Source organism: Physeter macrocephalus, chromosome 6 (genome assembly GCF_002837175.3).
Source record: "Physeter macrocephalus isolate SW-GA chromosome 6, ASM283717v5, whole genome shotgun sequence".
Lineage (NCBI taxonomy): Eukaryota > Metazoa > Chordata > Mammalia > Artiodactyla > Physeteridae > Physeter > Physeter macrocephalus.
Genome location: NC_041219.1, coordinates 5,159,257 through 5,179,868, shown reverse-complemented (window position 1 = coordinate 5,179,868; position 20,612 = coordinate 5,159,257). Strand labels below are relative to the sequence as shown.

Below are 20,612 nucleotides of genomic sequence, written 5' to 3'. Positions count from 1 at the left end.
TAGCTAACTTCTATATGCCCATCAGATTTCAGTTCAGTTGTCCTTTCCTCGTGGACACCTTTGCTGACAGCCAATTCTGGGCCAGATTCTTTTGTTACATGCTCCAGAGAACCATGTTCCTTTTACTATTTGAGTTTGTAATAATAAACTCACATTTTAATTTAATTAATGTTTACCTTTTCTGCTAGAACAATGTTTCTTAAGATCACAGGGAACACAGGAGTGTCTTTGCACAGTGCCTAGCACAGAATTTGGCACAAAATATATGTTCAATAAAACCTGTTGAATGAATGAAATGATCATTGTATTCCTGATGTTAGCAAGTATAATCCAGTTCAAGTTTGGAAACAGAAATGCAAAACATAATTCATCTCATAAATCTGGTCTTCATTCGTTTAATTAGACTTTCTCCTTTGGCCATTCTGCATATTCATTCACCCAACAACTATTCACCGATGGGGTCAATGTGGAGTGCTCGATTAGTGCTGTTGCTTTTAAGTAGATTTTTTTTTAGAAAAGATGACCACTGATTTGAAACTAGCAAGATTTTAAAAGTATTTTTAAAAATGCAACAGGAAAAAGCTTGCTTCATTTCATAGAAAAAGATTTCTCCTTTATGTTATTTTAAAAGGGAGATGAGGATTTTGTTTCATTAGATGCTGCATATTTGGGAGCTGGATAGGCCACTGTTACCCCTGCATATACACAGATGCCATCCTTCTTCTGCCGGTCCTAACATGCGACTTGAAAGTAAAAACATCAGGTTCTCTTTATTTATAACAGGTAACAGCTGAAGTCCAGTCATCGAATATACAATAAAAAACAAGTGCAGTTACATCCGTAACAAAAGGACAGCCAGCATGTTTTCTTCCACAGTACTGCATTTCTGGCTTGTCTCTATGGTTGGTCCTTATGGTCTGGTACATTTCTCCCCCAGGAATTTCCTTTTCAATGGGAAGATGGTCTTCAGGGCAAAAAATGTTTATCAGACTCTAGTTCCAGAAGTACATATTTTATTCACTTATAAATACGTACCCCCCCATGCTATCTTGTTCCAACCTTCCTTGCATTCCTATTGACATCAGTCATTTATTATAACTCTCCCCCAACATTTATTATAAATCCTCTCCCCAAGTTGTATTTACAATTTGTACATGGCACAAATCAACTCAGCTGTTAGTGCACAGAAGTCGCATAATCCTCTGAAATACTTTTCTCCAGCTTTGGGGAAATAATTATATGTTAATTTAAACATACACAGAGAACATTTCTTAGACAAACATAACTCCTGAGGTTCATCTGGTAAGACAATCTGCTTTGTATTTCTTAGCACAATAAAATGTATCTTTGGAAACGGAGAAGAACCAAAAGTATTTAAAACAGAAACAGAAAACCACACATAAAAATCACACAACAGATTGACTGATACATTGAAATTCTGTCAAAATAAGATTTTCAGTGAGGCTTTTCACTTCAAACAGGCCAGGAAAATAATAATCCTAAAAGGCATATTTTATACATGTGGCTCTTTGTCCTCCTAAGTGTTGTGTTCTCAGTTGAAGTTTCTAAACAATGTTTAGAAAAAGATTTATTACAAGAGGGATTACCTGTTTCAGTCAATTTATTGTGAGAGGTTATCAACAACTGCTTTGAATTCTCAAATGTCAAAAGCTGGAAGGCAGAAATAGATTTTGCTATTAAATATGTGGCACAATTATTTCCTTAAGTATCATGTATTTCCCCTATAACATTTTTGTAAATTATCCCGTTAAAAAACTCATGGAACTTGTTAAATATTGACTGTTTCTCAACTTTTCTTTCAAATCTTTCCTCGTATCTTCATCAAGCTTCTGCTTAGTCTTTGATAACATTTGCCTTGACTTGCTGCTCAAGGATTTTCCTCAGCCCCCTTAGAAAGGCTGACATAGTTCACTCCAAATCCTTCAGTGCCAAAGAAAGCTCCACGGATGCCTCACACGTGGCGGGTAGGGAACGACAGCAGGAAGGTAGTCTTAAGAAATTACCAACGTGAAATGCTCAAAGAGGCCAGAAGAACAGTCACCAGGATAAGAAGAAACCTGCTCAATTCCTCCCGTAGTCTTTTCTTTGAGCCATTTAAACATGGAGCTATCTTGTTTTTTAACTTCATGTATAGTTTCTAGAGTTCACCGAGAGCTCAAAACAAGAGAATACCTACAGAAACTGTAGTTTTTTTGATAACATCTAACTTCTTACATCAATTTTCTACTAGAGAAATGGTACTTTTAGAACCGGATTTTGGCTTATGGTCCCCTTTACTACACTTTGCTTTCTAGAAATGTTATTTCATATCTATACATGAAAAAAGCAGGAAGTTATACTAAAACAATTAACATATCAATAGAAATGCTAGCTTTAAATTCTAACTTGAATACTTTGGCCTAAATTTTAACAGAGCTCACATTGGGGACCACCTAAGAGCAAGTAGAGGAGTCCTATGTGTCCTTCCTTAAAAACCACTACACATTTGTAGTACAGTGATCTGAATTCCTTTGTCACCATTACAGAACTTTAATTTCATGTACTTCATTTGATATAACCAAACATTCTGTGTACTTCATAGAATCATCTTTGAAAAGAAGCATGAGTCATGTTTTAGAGAATTACGTTTTTTAAAAAAGGTACTCTAAAAGAGAAGGTCATATTTATTTTATTTTATTTTTATTTAAATTTTTTTTAAATTTTTGGCCGTGCCACACGGCTTGTGTGATCTTAGTTCCCTGACCAGGGATCGAACCTGCACCCTTGGCAGTGAAAGCGTGGAGTCCCAACCACTGGACCACCAGGTAAGTCCCAGGAAAGTCATATTTATGAATAAAATTTCCTTTGCTTAACTTCTTTCAAACCATCATTTAATGTATTTTGCAATATAATTTTTGTTTCATCTTTGAAAGTAACTTGCACACTTAATACTTTTTTTTTAATCTTCTTCAGGCGACTTCCTTTCCTCTACGAAAACCTAATTAAGGACGTTGCACCAATTTACTCTTACTTCCTTCCTGTTCACTGAGTTTAAAATGGGTATAGGCAAGAATGCCAAATAGTGTACATAACATGCCAAGACCTTGATTAATGGACAATGGATCCTTAAATAAAACATATCCTCCAAATAAAGTAATGCAGAACTTGAAGTGTCCAAACATGTTATAGCTGAGGTTTTTGGATAAGGATAAAAAAGAACAAGCTAGATGTTATATTCACGCACCCCCCGCCCCCGCCGCCACACACACACACAAACCCACGAAGCAAAAGCTTCCTGTGCCTGGAGAGAAGTGCACGAGAAACGCAGACTAGACAGCGGCCCCACCCCTGCCCCCATCGCCCCGCCTCCCACCCCGTCTAAAGAACAGGAACTTCAGTGAAGTGCTGGCTTGATCCTAGCTTCTTCAGGTAGGTTTTAGCAATTAATCAGTGACAGGAGACTGCCTCAACTCTCCCTGTTGACATCTCTAAAGAAGAGAAAAGGGGCTGCAGTACAAGGGTGGGGAAGGGATTCAGAACAAGGTACAGAGAAGGTCTTTTGTAGAGCAATTTGTGATGCTGTTTCATGGCGCCATTTCTAAACTTCCCTTGGCAAATAAGGTGAGACGTGAAATGGTGCCAGATGGCTGACGCAAGGTCAACACAGCCAGTGTGCTTAAGTTTAAGAGGGAATCGGGGACAGGGGATGGAACACCACTGAGCACCACTACATGCCAGGCACTACGCCAGGTGCATATATAACACCATTTTATTTAAGCATCACATTTCCCTTCACTGTGGTATCACTCCTCCCATCTACAACTGTAGAGGCTTGAGGGTTTTAAGTAACTTAGATCACAGAGTTAGTAAGTGGCACAGCCAGAGGCCAAACATAGATGGGTCTATTTAACTCCAAAGTCCATGTCTGAGATGAGTAGACTGCCAGTAACTTGCTGTTGGATTAGGGTGTTTCCAAATCACTGTTCATTTAAAAGACAAACTAAAGACACACAAATGGTTCCTTTATAAATTATTCTCTTCCTGTATTTTAAATAGTTTTTTATATATGGATTAGTACTTTATTATTTTTTAGATGTCTGATATGTACCCATCTACTCTTCCTAAAAACAATACTAGAAAGAGCTACCACTCTGCCTCAGCATCATTGTGAGGATTAACTAAGCTAATATACGCGAGGCTTCGAGCACCCAGTAAGCACCCTATGGGTCAGCTATCAACAGCGGTACTTACGCATAATAAACATCTGCCAGGTGCTGGACGCATTCTCTCAAGCACTCACCCAACTCTGTAGGTATCACAGCCCCCGTTTCATAAGTGATAAGAGTGAGACCGAGATCTCCCACAACTCACACAGGCCCACAGGCAGCGGCGGGGCCGGGCTGGCACACCTGGACCTGTCTGACCTCAAAGCCCAGGCTCCCTCCTCTGTTCTGAGCCCAACTAAGCAGCTTGGAAGTTGCTTCCGGGCAGGAGAGCACAGGCTGAGTCACCAGGGTACCTGTGCTGGCCTGACCCAATAGGGGTAATTTTCCTGCGGGATGGAGGACCTTCCCAAGGACGTTAATTATAACCATAATAAACCAGGCTTCGCTTTCAATTATGAGCTATCTTCAAGTGAACCGGCTCCCACACTTCAGCATTTCCTTACTCCTCAGCCCAGCTTTGAAGTGGTCATGATCTGTTAAAAATATTTACACGAGAGGAAAGGCAAATTTAAAGAAATTCTTCAATGAATCCTTTTGTAAATTAGAAAAATAAAACAAAACAAAACAGGAGCAATCTATACCCGACATCTCCAATTCCTCTCTCTAATTCTCTGCTCTGCTCCGGTCAGCTTCCACCCGGACACGCTGAAGTTCTCGTCAAAATCGTCGGTGCCCTCCACCTCACCACACCCCTTCCTCCGTCCCTTTCCAGCCTTCCTCGAGCGTGACCTGTCAGCGGCCTTGGACATAGCCGACTCCCCTTCCTCCTCACTTGGTTTCTACACCCTGTCCTCCTTCCTTCCACCTTGATTACTCCTTCTCTGTCCCTTCTGCCTGGCTCCTGTCAGCTCTCCAAACTCTAAACACCGAGGTGACCCAGGACTCGGTCTTTGGGCGCCTCTTTTTCTTCCACTTGTTTGCTTGGTAATCTCAGCCAGGCTCACTGCTTCAAACCACATCTACACACCACTGACTCTCTCTGGAATACCTCCAGCCAAGACCTCGACCTTGAACTCAGACTCGTTTTACCCAAAACTGAGCACTTGGTCTTCCTCCCCACCCCCAAACCTCCTGGGGGCTGTCCTATTTCAGTCCATGGCAACTCCACCCTGCCAGGTGCTCAGGCCCAAACCGGGGGGCAACCTTCTTTCCTCTCTCATTCTCCACATCCAGTCTGCCAAAAAACCTGCTGGCTCTACTGGAAAATATATCCAGAACCCAATCACTTCTCACTATATCCACTGCGACTGTCCTGGTACCAAACCACCATGGCTTCCTGATGGTTTCCCTTCTTCTCTTGCCGCTTTCAGTACAGTGGTTCCCAACCAGGGGTGATTTTGTCACCTGGGCAAGGTCTGGACACATTTTTGGTTTTCATAATTGGGGAAAGGGATGCTACTGGCGTCTAGTGGGTAGAGGCCAGAGATGCTGCTAAACATGCTCCAATGGACAGGACAGGCCTGTCCACTGGACCAAAAAGGCCAATAGCACTGAAGTTGAAAAGCTCCCCCGGTCTGTTCTCGACACAGTGGCCCAGAAGGATCCTATTAGAACAGACATAAAATCATGGCATTTCTCTGCTCAAAACTCCAACGCCATCCCCTCTCACTTGGTGTAGGAGTCCTCGTATGAAAGTTCTGCTCAGTCAGGCCCCCTGTTACTCTTCAGGGACAAAGAACCCACCCTTTGTTCTTCTTGCTCTAGCCACACAGGCTTCTTGTTCCTTCCAGCCTCTCACTTGCTGTCCCTTCTGCCTGGAATGCTACCTATCCTGTTCTGCACAGAGCAACCTCACTTCCTTCAGGTCTTTACTCAAAAGTACCCGTCTTGCTGAGGCCTTCCACGACTACCCTCCGTAAAACTGCAACCCTGTCCCCAACATTTCACATCCCCTTTCCTGTTTAACCTTTTTCTCCTTATCACTTAACACAATCTAGCCCTGTATATGCCCATTTCTTTTTTTTCTTGTTTATAGCCTGTCTTCCTCCCCAGAATTTAAGCCTGTGAGAGCAAAGATTTTTGTCTCTTTGGTTCACTACTATATCTCCAGTGCCTGACAGACAGTAGATATTCAGTATGTGAATATTTATTAAGTCAAAGAACAGTTTATAGTGGGCATTCAATAAGTATTTGTTGAATGAATGAATGGATGTTCTTAATCAGGGCACATACTTGTGCCTTGATCTGGCAGCATGGTGCATAAATCCTGGGGCTAGACTACCTGGGCTCAAATCTGGACACCACACTTCTCAGCTGGGTAACTCCAAGTGAGTTATTCAACCTCTCTGTGCCTCTATTTCCTCTTCTGTAGAATAAAATGATAGAATTTATCTCTGTGCCCCTATTTCCTCTTCTGTAGAATACAATGATAGAATTTATCTCTTCGAGCTGCTGTAAAAACTAAATGCTTAATACACACAAGATGTTTGGAACAGTGCCTGACACAAAATAAACATTTATTAAGTGTTGTTTATTTTTTAATTTTAAAAAAATATTTATTTATTTGGTTGCACCGGCTCCTTAGTTGCGGCACGTGGGCTCCTTAGTTGTGGCATGCAAACTCTTAGTTGCGGCATGTGGGACCTAGTTCCTGGACCAAGGATCGAACCCGGGCCCCCTGCATCGGGAGCACAGAGTCATAACCACTGCGCCACCAGGGAAGTCCCCAGGTATTGTTTTTTTAAAAAAATTATTATTATTATCACTGTTATTTACTGAGAGCTGGCAAATATGCTGCTTTTTTACTTTGTTGACATCTCGGTGTTCACTCATTAAAAGCAAAATGTTAAAAATGGGCAGTTGAGTTTGATTCAGACATTCAAGTCATGACTCCACTTCTTGATTTGAAGTACTATTGAGAAAAGCAGGCACACCCATAGCCAGATAAGTACAAAAACAAGCTCAAAAGTCAGAGTAACTGGTCTGAAATTATTTTCTGTTATTTGGATTAACCACACCTTTACCTTATTATTATCAAACTATCGATAACTGAAAAGTGATGGAAAACATAAGTATCCACCCCATTATTCACTCAACAAATTTTTATTTAACCCCACTATGCACAAGGAATGGTGCTCTATGTTAATTCTGATAGGGAAAAGGTCACCTATTCCTTAAGAAAATTCAAAAGCATTTATCATACAGAAAGCTAACCCATTTCCCCAGTTCACAGTTCTTTAAATTTCCACAGACTCTAGTAAGAGACTAAAAATAACTCACTCTACTCAATTTAGGCCATGCAATAGAAAGTGTGAGACTCAAATAAGGAAATCAACGTGACAGAGTTTTGGAGAATATAAAAGACTACGCATTTGTAAGCTGTTAGGAAAAGGATACGTGACTGGTGAAGTGTTCCCAATGATCCAATAAATCGATAAGTTCACCATGAAAGCTATTACTCCAGAGAGCAGGACCATCAGCTACAAATAAACCAGAAGAATCATTAATGCAAAGCAGCTGCAATCATTGCAATCATCAAGTGAAAATACATTTCATCAGGCACTTCTATCAACCATTAAAAACAAGATTTTTAAAAAGAGAGAATCAAGTCAGGAGATAGCAAGAACTGAGGGTTAAAGAGCAGAATGCGTAGTATTCACAAATGTAATTTTGTCTACAAAATGCAAAGGAAAATTCTCCAACAATATCCTGCCTCTGAATGTAAATCTCCAGATTCATTTTTCTTATCTATCCAAGGAAAAATTATTTTGTAATAATTTCTTATTATAAAAGTAATATATATTCATTACAGAAAAACCAGACAATAAAGATGAGCAAGAAGAATATAAAGAATTCTTTTTTTCCTTCTAGTTTTATTGAGATATAATTGACATACAGCACTGTGTAAGTTTAAGGTGTACAGCATCATGACTTAATTTATACACACTATGAAATGATTACCACAGCAAGTTTAGAGAACATCCATCATCTCATGTGCATACAAAATTAAATAATAGAATAAATAGAAAAAAAGTTTTTTTCCTTGTGAAGAGAAATCATAAGGAATTCTTTAAATCCCAACCACTCACCACTATTAATACGTTGGTATATATCCTCCCAGATCTTTCTTCCATTGAATTGTTCATATTTATTCTTATTTAAATTCAATCAGTAGTTATTCATCAGGTATCTACAAAACTAGGCCAGGCCTTGTAAGGAACACAGTGGGTTCCTGCCCTCAAAGATCTTAGAAACCGCTTGAGGACATGATAAAAATCTTGATAACCATAGCTTATACTTATATAGTACTTATTATGCACCAAGAATTGTTCTAAATATTTTACATATATTAACTCATTTAATCATTGCAAACAGCCATGAGGGAGTAAAATATCTTCCCTTTTTACAGACAAGAAAACAGAGCACAGAGAGGTAAAGCAACTTGCCTAAGACACACAGCCAGTAAGTAGAAGGGCCAAGGTACTGGAGTCCCTGATCCTAACCTGCTCTGCTATGCTACCTCTTAACCACATGAAAGAGAGAGTGCAATACAAGATGAACAGCTCAGGCAAGAAAAGAAAATGAGTCCTGAGCTCTACCTTGTTAGTAGGAAAACAGATGATAGGTTCTGTAGGACTCTCTAGACAGGAGATGTCCTTCTGGGCTGCGATAGCAAGAAAAGCCTTTGGATTTCAAATGCATGTTTTGATTAGAGAAAGAAATAACGGGGGCAGGAAATAGTACAGGTCAAAGCATGGAGGCGTGAAAGCCCAAGTGTGTGCGTGGGATGGTGAGTAAACCGACTTGGCTGAGATGGGGGACCAAAGCGGCTGTACCACTGTAGACACACACAACATTCTGTCCAAACGCATCCCACAATTTCATTTTAAAAGATATAAAACCGTTTTCTATTTCTGAAATAAGAGAATCTAGAGAAAATATTAGTTACAATTTGAATTAGTAAGACGTTTAAATTCCAAAGAATATGTCATATTTGAAGATTCTTTCTGTCCCATGCGGGTTTTCTCAGTTTTTAAACCAGTGCAGTCAGAAGAAGACCAGGGGAATTGGATTTGCAGCCTATTTAGGTAGAAATAGTAACACCCTATTTGTTTTACAACAGTGAGTTCCATTAAATCTTCAACTAAGAGAAACTTGCTTCTTAAAGATTTTAAAAACTGTTTCTAGAAATGTGTCCTTGTTAATTTTATTGAGTTCACAGAATGTCACATGCCTATTTCTTGATGACCTGGCACATCATTAAAAACACAATTACAGGGCTTCCCTGGTGGCGCAGTGGTTGAGACTCCGCCTGCCGATGCAGGGGACACGGGTTCGTGCCCCGGTCCGGGAGGATCCCACATGCCGCGGAGCGGCTGGGCCCGTGAGCCATGGCCGCTGAGCCTGCGCGTCAGGAGCCTGTGCTCCGCAACAGGAGAGGCCACAACAGTGAGAGGCCCACGTACCGCAAAAAAAAACACAAAAAAACAAAAACAACGAAAACAAAAAGCCACAATTACATGCTCTACTTTGAGGCAATGATGCCCTCTAGGGACAAGAAGGAATGCAGGTGACTTTCCCTTATTCAATAGCCTCAGACTGCTGTGCTCCTGTTTCTTTGACCTTTTTTATGGCCTGTCTGCTGAGGTCCTCATTTTCAAATCTGTCAGAGGGCCAGTCACATAAAGCCTCTCCCCTCCTAGTCTAAGGTGCTCAAGCTGCAGTGGCTGATAGGCAAGATGACCAAGATGGGTAACTTTTGTAAATGTAAGAGGAGATATTACCTGAGAGATGGTCCAGTGATTTCTACCTTGGGAAAAAAGGACAAATGCTAAAGTATATGAATTCGAAACAACTATCAATCTTCTCACAGGCAGCCTCGCAGGGTGGTTAAGAATGTGGACTTGGGATCTGGAATGCATGGATTCAAAGTCTGGCTCTGCTGTGGACCTTGAGTCAGTTACCTAACGCTTTGTCTCTCAGTTTCCTCATCAGTAAACACCTAATAAAGTTGTTATGAGGATCAAATAAGTTAATATTTGCAAAGAGCTTAGAATAGTGCCTGGAGCAGAGTAAGGGCGATGCAAGTTTGAGAAATCAACACCACCAGCAAAAAAGACGTTTCCATTGACTGTGTCAAAAGTATGGGACACAGAAGTTTCTTTCCTAAATAGGGGGATTATACTTTCTAACTTTATTTTAAAAATGTCCCCAAAGTACAATTCCACTCTAGGACTCTATCCCACAGAATAAAAAGTACCAGTTCATGAGGACACATGTACAAGGATGTTTACTGTAATACCATTCACAGTGGTTAAGAACTGGAACTATTATACAGGTACTGAAAGAATGATTTGAAGGGATTTTCATGGGACATTGTTAAGTGAGAAAAGCAAGATACAGAAAATCATGTGTAATATGATCCCACTTCTGTAAAAAAAAAACCAATGTGTAATTTATGTGTACATACGTGCATGTGTGCCTGTGTATGTTGTATGTGTCTACATGTGGGTATGCACAGCACAGAGAAAAACATGGAAGAACAAACACTAGAATGTTAACATGACTTATTTCAAGGGGCAGGGGTGAGGTAATGGGATGTTGATGTGTGTATGGGTAGGAGGGCTGAGGAAAAAGAATCCATGATAAAAGCTGCATATATAGGGAATTCCCTGGCAGTCCGGTGGTTAGGACTCCACACTTCCACTGCAGGGGGCACGGGTTCGATCCCTGGTAGGGGAACTAACATCCCACATGCCATGCAGCGCAGCCAAAAAAAAACTCCCCAAAACCCAGCATATATAATACGGTTACATACATATGAAATTAAACATACACACACACATGCGTGTGTCTGTGTATATGAAAGAGATACATGAAATGATCATCACCAAAACGGTAAAGGTGTTTATCTTAGTGTGGCAGGATTCGGGGGGCGCTTCACTTTATAATTTTATGTATGTTCAAAAATGCATACAATGAGCATGTACTACTTATACTATTACAAGAAAATCAACAGTTATATTTTCATTATTAAAAAAAAAAAACGCCCAAGGTATTGGTGGGCAATAGCCTGGCGGGCTCAGCACAATAACCACACATCAGAAGACCTGATTTCTAGTCCTGGTTTTGCCACTGACTGGCAATTTAACCCTAAGCAAGTCCCTCAATCTTTCTGTGCCTCAGTTTCTTCATCTAATGAATAATCCTTACCTTGCCTCCCTTAAAGGGTGATTATAAAGATTAAGTGTGAGAATGGATCTGAGCTAGTGCTCTGAAAACTAAAAATTGCATTAATAATAGAGAAATTATTATTATCTTGTTTCTTAGACACCAAAACAATTAGAACTTACCAAAGCAGAGACTGACCAGGGACCAAATATTCCTCCTTCTGCGAACACCGGCTCAAAGAAGGGCACGGCGACCAGCAACATGGCAGATGACATCGGGGCCTGGTAGTACAGCAACTGCATCGAGTTTACTTGCAATTCATGCTGTTTGGCTCCTACCCACTGAAAATTAGGAGAGAGAATGAGTTAGGCAGAAAAAAATAGCATCACTCAACAAACAAAAGATGCAACTCTAGCCACAAACGTGGGAATGTGAGTCAAGGCCGGGGGTGCGGGGAAGAGGAAATGCCTAATGAGTCTACAAGATTTCAAAGATCAATAATATACATGTATATCCTTTAAGGTCCCTGGATGAAAGGAGCTTTATAAATTCAATGTCTGATAATCTATTTTCTTCTCAATTATAAAGGAGAAAAAAAATCCTCTCTTCCCTCCTGATCCGAGTAGATGGGGAAAGTCAATGCATACCGGGGCCCACAGGCATCAGCGATCTTGGGAAAATTAGGCAGGCTAATATTTATAAGCAGGATGAGCAGGAATACAGATGCAGTGTCCGACTTCATTTCTTTCTAAAAATGGCCCCGAAAATGAAGACTGGGGGGCAGGGCGGACTCTAATTACAGATTGACAGAAACCTCAATTATCCCAGGTGGCTGCCAATATGTGTGGCTAGAAAGGTATGTGAGGTCTTTTCATTCACTTCAGAAAACCCAATCGATGGTAGAAGGAACTTTCCTCTTTATGGCTGACGTTTCTGTGGGTAATCCCACACCAATACTCCTCAATAAACTAGATAACCACAAACTTTAAAAGACTATCCTTCGGTAGAACCAACACCCCAAAGCCTCATATCCCAATATAACTGAAAAGGAGGCTTTAAAGAAAGCTTGATAGGACTGTCTGAATAAAATCTGGCAGGAACAGCCAGGCTTTTGAATAACTGCTCCTACATAATCCTTTTTCCTGTAGGTCCGAGTATCCTGTTACATAAACTCTAAGTCTATAGAAATTCACCAAGACAAAAATAGAAGAGCAAGAAATCTGAAGCATACTCCTGTCAGCCTTAATAAGAGTCTGCTGTGAACATGAAGGACAAAGAATTGATTCTTTTGCTTGGGACACCGCAGTAAGCAAAAATGAATGCAGAGGGTATGTGCACAGCCCCGTGTTGCTCCAGCAGCCTCTCTGGGCAGCTGTGTGTCTCTGACACAGGACAGACAGCCTGGAATGGTGGTGACTCTCAGGCCTCCACCTGCCCTCACTGCCGTGCAGCCTGGCTGCTGCCCACCAACCCTCTCATGAACTGCTCCCCAAAAGGGCACCTTCACCTCTAGTGACCACATCGAAGGACTGCCCTCAGTCCCCTTCCGGCAGGAGCCCTCTGCAGAACCTGCAGATTTCTCTTGGAAGAACTTGACTATTGGTTTGCGCTGCTTCCTCACTCACCTGTTCCTTCACTTACTATCTGTAAGGGAGATGTCTGGCTTTCCTCTTTTATCTCCCTGACTGATCTTTTACTATCTGCTGACATCTACAGCTCTGACCTCCTTCCTTGAGCATCCTTTAAGTCCCACCTTCAACAAACAGCTTACTGGCCATCTTCAGTTAGATCACCTGAAGGAGCTTGTTTAAGATTAAGCTGATTACGTCCTTCTCCAAATCAGCTCCTCCTGTGTTGGTCCAATAATTATTGATATAATCTCCTCCAAGGATCAGACTCCTTATTTTCCTCATTCTCACAGTCAGGTCCTACTAATTATTTCTCCAAAAGGTCTCTGAAGTCTGTTCTTTCCTTTCCACGTCCAGTACCACTGTCCTTGTTCAGGTCCTTCCTGTCTTCCCCTTAAACCATGGAGCACTTCCTGACTGCTCTGCCTGTCACCCTGCTGTCCCTCTTATTCATCCTTCACTGCCACCAGAGTGAAGTTTCTAAAACACAGGGAGTGATCAAGTCACTGCCCATCTGAACTCCTCTCCTGGCACCTGCAGGATAAAGGGCACACTTCCTCAGCATAACACTCAAAACTCTGCCATCTGGTCTCACCCACCCCCTCAGCCTTGTCTTTCCACCACGCAACTACAGTCCAGTCCCACCAAACAAATCAAGTTCTCCAAAAATGCTCTGTACTTTCACACATCATTGCAAAGAAAGACCTCTGCTCTATTTCTTTCCTAAGCGAATTCCTGTGCATTCTTCAATTTAAATTGTTAACCTTCCCATAAAGTCTTACCTCACTACCGCCCTCGTGCAGAACTACCCCTTCTTCCCTGGTGTTCCTCAGAACTTTCCTCATACTCTGAGCTATACTACTTGTTATCAGCTGTCTCCATGTGTTTCTGCAATGTTGGATGATAGCTGCCCTTTACCTTTGTGTCAAGGTTGAGCATAAAGCAGAAGAAATGTCTGCTGAATGAATGAAGGAGTCAACCATCTTTCTACACCTAAAACTAATAGCTGGTCACTCATCTCTTAATTCCTTTTAATGCCCTAGCAGTATACGAAGAAATAACTTAGAACTTATACCAGGTTTCAATGGGAAAATACAACTTTCCTTAAAATGAACTGTGGGAGGGAATACACCTATTCTGTACCAGTACTTTTACCATTTACTGATAATCAAAAACTCTGACCATGACTTAGTCTACAATCATTCCTTGGTCAATCTCATTTCAAATATCTACCAGAGAGACATAGAATCCTTTGATTCCACCCTATAGCAATTTTGAAACCTGTGTGAACAAAAACGGTCATATTGGCATGGACAGTGAGTACTCTGAACTGATGTGTAAGGAATACAAAAAATTCTAACGTTCAACAAATAAAATTTCTTGCTACATCTAATAAATAATTAATCCATACTGGGTCAAAAATAAAGTCCATTTAATAAAAAAGAGAAATAGGGGGCTTCCCTGGTGGTAGCAGTGGTTGACAGTCCGCCTGCCGATGCAGGGGACACGGGTTCGTGCCCCGGTCCGGGAAGATCCCACATGCCGCGGAGCGGCTGGGCCCGTGAGCCATGGCCTCTGAGCCTGCGCGTCCGGAGCCTGTGCTCCGCAGCGGGAGAGGCCACAGCAGTGAGAGGCCCACGTAACGCAGAAAAAAAAAAAAAAAAAAAAAAAGAGAAATAGAAATGTTCACTTACTGTATCTAATTTTAAAATTTAAATTTAAACTCACTGAAGTATGCCCAAATGCAATTTTCTTAAAGCACAAACCTGAGCTTCCTCTGATTTCTCTCTGCAGTAAAAGACAGAATATCTTGAAGCCAAGTGATAAGATTGAGCGGGTGCTCCACTCTCCCATGTCACTGCTCTCTTTCATTTAAACTGCTTCTCTGCCACTAAGAAATGTATTCAACCCCAGAATTTTCACATAACAATGTTTCTGAAATGACCTGTACTAGAAAATTTAAGATGCTAAGGCTGTATTATTAAACTCCTAACATTCATAACAAGAATGCCTTAGTTTATAACCAGTGGATGTTTGTGGAAAAAGTAAAATTGGTCACATATTTTGGCTCTGATTCCCCATATGCAGGCACTGGAAACCAAAATTTCCAGCCCAAGGTTTTCAGTACAGAGAAAACACTGTTTCACTGTATCCTTTGCCGTTCACTATTCTTTTCTCCACTATGTAAGAAACAAACAAAAATACTTGTTGAGATTTTATGGTAATTCATTACCATAAGTGAATTATGGTAATTCATTACCATAAGTGAATCCATGAACAAATGTCAAATAAATGGCTGTTACAGGCAAGTCACTGCTCTAGTGCAAGAAGTGAAACACCCATTGCTATAAAATATTGACGGAGAAAAATGATTAGAATATACAAGCTGTAACAGCAGCGTATCTTCTGAGGCAAAGATTTATAAATCTCAAATTTTCCTTTCCTGTTCAAATTTTTGCACCTGTACTCACTCCTTCACAGTAATGTCATAATTAAAGAGTAAATGGTAAATACAACCAATGGACTCAATCCTCAACTAAAAAGTCTTACTATTCATTTTGTAAAGATTTCCCAGAAAATAATATGCCATCACCCCAAACTCAGACTGTTAAGCATGGGTAATATACACTTACAAACAGGTAGGGAGGTACTTGGTGAGCATCATACACCCAAGTTTCTCTGTCTCCTTTCTTCTCTTCACCTTGAGTCAGACAATTTATGCAATTATGCTTTCTTCCCAACAGTCTATTGTCTCTATACTGTATTGTCTAAACCTTGGGGCACAGCTTCAAAATTTATGAAATCTGCTAAAAAGGGCACATAAAGAAAAAAAAAATTACCAACCACTTGATAAAGGGATGTAACAAAAACACCAAGAGCAGCAAACACCGTTCCAAGGAAATTAAACTTCACATCGTAATAAGAATTTAGGATTACACCTACAGTTATAGGAATCTGTAAAGAAAAAGAGGTAAACGTTGTTCAGATTAAATTTATGAGACATAAAATTAGTATTCCTTTCACAGTGTCTTGAAAGGTTAATCATAAAAACATCATTAGGAAACAATGAACCTCTATAAATATTTTTTCCATTTAAAAAAAACGGACTGGTAATCCTATTTCTTCAAAATGAAATATGATAATTCTATATTTACGCTCACATTTAATTCTATTTAAAATTCTGGGTAAAATGAGTCGATGCATTGCACTTTGCAAGAAAATACCACATGCGTGCACATAGTAGTAAATGGACCCCAAAACCAGTGTCCAAACAATATATAAACATAAACATATAACAAAAGCATTACGATTTTAAATGCTGTAGGTTATGAAGTGCTAAAATTAGTCTATCTTATTTAAAGACGCTGAAGCCTCTGCAGTATGTCGCCGCAACCATATCCTGAGACTTAACATTTTACGTTTATCATAAATGTTTTTCAGTTTTTCAGTTTGAGCTTTGCCACTTAATCCCATACAGATTTGCATCACCCAACACAGCTTTCTTTTCTTACCGATCATAGCATTTAAAGATTTCCGTCAAACAGTAGTTACTAAAACTCGAGACAAGCACACTCTACTGGGCTAAAAGCCCAATAGAGCGCCAAGATGGCTTTTTTTCACCTTCCCCAAATAAGCCTGAAGTTCACTTGCTCACAAAGGACTCGTGTGGATTTCCAGATCACGGGAAAGAGCGTGGCGCAAGGTTAACCATTCAAATTTCCCGGGAAGAAAGACTGTCCAAGAGGTGGGCTGTTAGAGGCGCGCCTCGCCCAGCTGAAGCTACTCACCAGCGTGAGCTGTATTTTGGTGGAGAAGGTTTTCTTATAGCAGAAGGTCTGGATGACTATGATCACCGGCGTGGTCATGGCCTTGGCCAGCTGATAGGTGCCTATGGTGTTGTTCTGCAGAGATAAATTGGTGAAGACCACGAAGCCACAGAAGCTGAGGGCCAGGAGGAGGAGCTTGGAAGGCGGCAGACTTTTGGGGGCAAACATGTCCAGTTTCTGGCAGACGTACAAGCCCAGCCAAGTTACCACGAAGTGCACCAGGGTCAGGCTCATGTTGGGGAAGCCGTAGTGGACATAGATCCATTTGTTGAGGAACACGATGCAGATGGACACCAGTAGGTTGAGCAGGAGCCCGGCGGCGATGCGCCCGCTGCCTCGTACTCTGTCCGCCAGCGCTGCCATGACCCCCGCGGAGCCGGGGCCCTTCACCCTCGGAAAGGGGCGCCCGGCCTGTCTCCAGCTGCCCTTTGCCTCCTCCTCCGCCGCGGCGTCCTCGCAGCCCCCGGCTTTACGGTCCGGCCGGGGAGAGACATGCAACCTCTGGGTCCCAGGCAAGCAGCAGCCTCACCGGATCACACATGCTCTCTGCCACCGCCCATTCAGCCGGCGACTACGCGGCAGCACGTCCTGCGCGTTCCGCCCCCTTCCGCCCGCGGCCACGTGACTGGGGGAGCCCGCGCTTCCGCCCTTGAACAGCTCAGGAAGCGGCCTCTACCTGCGCAGGCGCGTTGAGCTCTTGGTCCACTACCTCCTGGGTTAACTAAACCTGGCTGCGCCAATCTGGGACCCTTCTTGTTTGGTATTTTCTGTGTCGGTTGAGTCGACTTGCTAGGTATTGTTGGTGCTGAGCAAATTTAGCCCTCGCCAGAAAGGGGAAAGCATTACTTCTTGAAACCATATTTTTAGACATTTTATTTTAAAAATCCAAACATACAGAAGAGTAGACAGTATGATGAACCCTCATATACTCATCATGGTTAGTAAACTATTCAGATTTTTTTTTTTGAATCAATGTTTGGTTTTTCATCGTCCTAGAAAAGTGTCCTTTTTACTTAGATGTTCTAATATACTTGGTCAGAGCTGTATATGGTATTATACCATATTTTCAATTTATTTCATCTGTTGTTACATCACTTTTATTCTAAACATTATGCATTTGAGGGAAACTTCTGGGTTAAAGGGCAGATGGTTGTTTATAATAGAATATTTGAAAAGGCTAATAAAATAGTTATCCACAAGAATAGAAATAGTCAAAAGTTTCCCCAAAGATTGTACCATTTTACATTCCCCAGCAATGTGTCCCAGTCACAGTTGCTCCACATCCTCCCAAACATTTGGTTGTTAGTCTTTGATTTTAGCCATTCTGATGGATGTATAGTGGTATCTCATGGTTTTAATTTGCATTCACCATTGACTTGAGCACTTTTCACAGGCACATGGTTAGGTATGTCTTCCTTTAAGAATCATCTGTTGTACTATTTTGTCCACTCTTTAAATTTTTTTTGGCCTTTTTATTATTGAGTTGTAAGAGTTCTTTATATATGCTGCACACGAGTTTTTTTGGTCAGTTATCCTTCTGCAAATATTTTCTCCCAGTCTGTGGCTTACTTATTTTCTTAATGTCTTTGAAGAGCAGAGTTTTATATTTTGATGGTCTAAGTAATCAATTTTTTCCTTTATGGTAATTGCTTTCTGTCTCTTGTATAGGAAATCTTTACCTACCCTTGGGTCCCAAAGATATTCTCTATTTTTCTTAAAGGTTTTACGGTTTTAGCATTTATATTCAGGTTTATAATCCATTTACATCATGTTTTCTCTTAGAGTCACATTCTCTCTTTTGGTCATCTCCCATTTATAAGTCCTACACTCTAGTCAATTCAACATAAATGCTGATTCATAAACATGCATTTACCATTTGTAGGCCTTGCTCATACTGATTTCCTAATCTGTAGTGCCCCACCCTTCTTGTGCTTTTATCTCTGTCTTTGCAAATTCAGTGCATTACCCAGACCCCAGCTCAAATGCTACTTCCTCAGAAACCTCTTAGCTGGAAATAGTTTCTTCCTGCTTGGATTACTTGTATTTTAAAATGGCATTTAAAAATATATTTATTGTATTTCCCCTACTGGAAGGGCTAGATGAGATCTTACTCACTGTGTATTCCCCAATTTATTCACTGCTTGCTGTGTGCCAGATACTATTCTAAGTCTTTACATGCTCCAACTTATTTTAGAGCAGGTTTGCTGAATGAGAGTTAATAAATAAACTAGAAATGTCTTCAAAATAAAGAAAACAATAGCATAATATTATTTTAGAAAACATTCTTGCTCTGTTCATCTAATTAACTGTAATATTTAAAAATCACCAAATTTTATGATGAGGACTTATATACCTGGCTTAAAAATGTATCTACTTTCCATCCTCTTTAAGATTTCAGAGTACTTATGATCACAGGGAAAAAGCAGGATAACAGGAAATTTAATTTCTTATTACATAATAGAGGGACGTTCCTGGAATTCATATGAACAGAAAATTTTAGTTTTTATATAGTTTTATTAATAAACACAGGGAATTATATAATACATTAAATTTGCAAAGTGTCACCATAATATTCTTAAAAGTACAAAATTCAATGCCTAAATTTCATAAACATTTTCCCCATAAGGCAAAAGAAAAAACCCAGTAATTACAAATATATATATTTTACAGAAAAACTTCCATTTATCATGGAAATTATTGAGATTACAAACAGCAGACGAATTATGACTGAATTTCATATCCTAATGGATCAAGTCCCTGGTCTAGGAGCATTAGAGAGGATTCTCTTAACTTCTGTAGCAATTTCCTTAGTTCTTCCTTAGAAAACACCTGATTTTTAAAAAAGAGAAAAGTGTTAAGAATGAGAACAAAAAAGAGTGTGAATTTAACAGTCACCTAATCAACCTGATTAGCTTAATGCAAGAAGAAATTCCTCTTTAAGATTTATGTAGCCAGAGGCCAGTATATTAGGATAGACCAGGACTTCAAAGCTACTTCTCTGGACCAGTCTATATACTTCTAACTGCTTAGAAATGTATACATATTTTGGATAAAAAAGCACAAACATTAAAACTGGATCCCTACTTTAAGAAAATCTAAGAACATCTAAAGAATATAAACACACCTCACAAACTTAAATACTATTACAGAGGTTATCAAATCACTAAAATTTAAAAGTGCAAATGCTCTAGAACTTACCAGATACAGCTTGTGGCGTTCAGAGGATACCATATCCGCTAACTGCAGGCATTCCTGATACTGACCGGTACTATGCAATATGGTGTGAAGCAGAAAACACAACATTGGCAGACAAAGCTTTCTCAGTAAAACCATTTGATATGTTCTTTCATGGTCTTCCTCAGCATCCTACAGACAGACATCAAGTAGTCATTCTAACAACTTTAAGCTAAATACCCTTACAAAAAAGTCAATGAATCAAACCAAAAAGCAACAGGTAAAAGCTAAAGTGTTTCTGTAAAGCTTATCATGCTAATTAAAAATAAAACAAGGCAGGGTTTCTACCATGGTATCTTCAGAGGAGTCAGAAGTCTGATAATGAAAACAATGCTTCTGAATTTGTACTTACTATGTCTTAAATAAAAACATGCATAAAAGGAAGAACAGTTAGAGACTAGAGCAAAAATCAGAACAGAAAATAATAACCAGTCCCCTGGATATATACAGAAGGAAATACAGACAGATACCAGGAGGACTGAGAGGGCTTTTTTTTTTTTTTTTTTGTGGTATGCGGGCCTCCCTCTGTTGTGGCCTCTCCCGTTGCGGAGCACAGGCTCCGGACGCACAGGCTCAGCGGCCATGGC

The 20,612-nt window shown here is 40.4% G+C and overlaps 2 protein-coding genes across 3 annotated transcripts in view; both read right to left on the bottom strand.

The window, feature by feature from the left end:
* Nucleotides 1-996: 996 nt before the first annotated feature.
* SLC35E3 (solute carrier family 35 member E3) lies at nt 997-17,339 on the bottom strand. The gene is made up of 5 exons (XM_007131073.4): nt 16,753-17,339; nt 15,809-15,919; nt 11,519-11,677; nt 7,563-7,645; nt 997-3,189 (listed from the first exon to the last, which is right to left on the bottom strand). The coding sequence occupies exons 1-5, from the start codon at nt 17,152-17,154 to the stop codon at nt 3,003-3,005; spliced, it is 942 nt and encodes a 313-aa protein (XP_007131135.2). The 5' UTR covers nt 17,155-17,339; the 3' UTR covers nt 997-3,002.
* Nucleotides 17,340-19,332: 1,993 nt separating this feature from the next.
* Nucleotides 19,333-20,612, bottom strand: part of NUP107 (nucleoporin 107) — a 52,711-nt gene continuing 51,431 nt past the window's right edge. For both annotated transcript variants that reach the window (XM_024122926.3, XM_024122927.3), the window contains exons 27-28: nt 19,990-20,157; nt 19,333-19,620 (exon numbers count right to left, since the gene is read on the bottom strand). In XM_024122926.3, the coding sequence (XP_023978694.1) occupies nt 19,513-19,620; nt 19,990-20,157 (276 nt within the window). In that variant the 3' untranslated portion in view covers nt 19,333-19,512. The remainder of the gene's footprint in view (nt 19,621-19,989; nt 20,158-20,612) is intronic.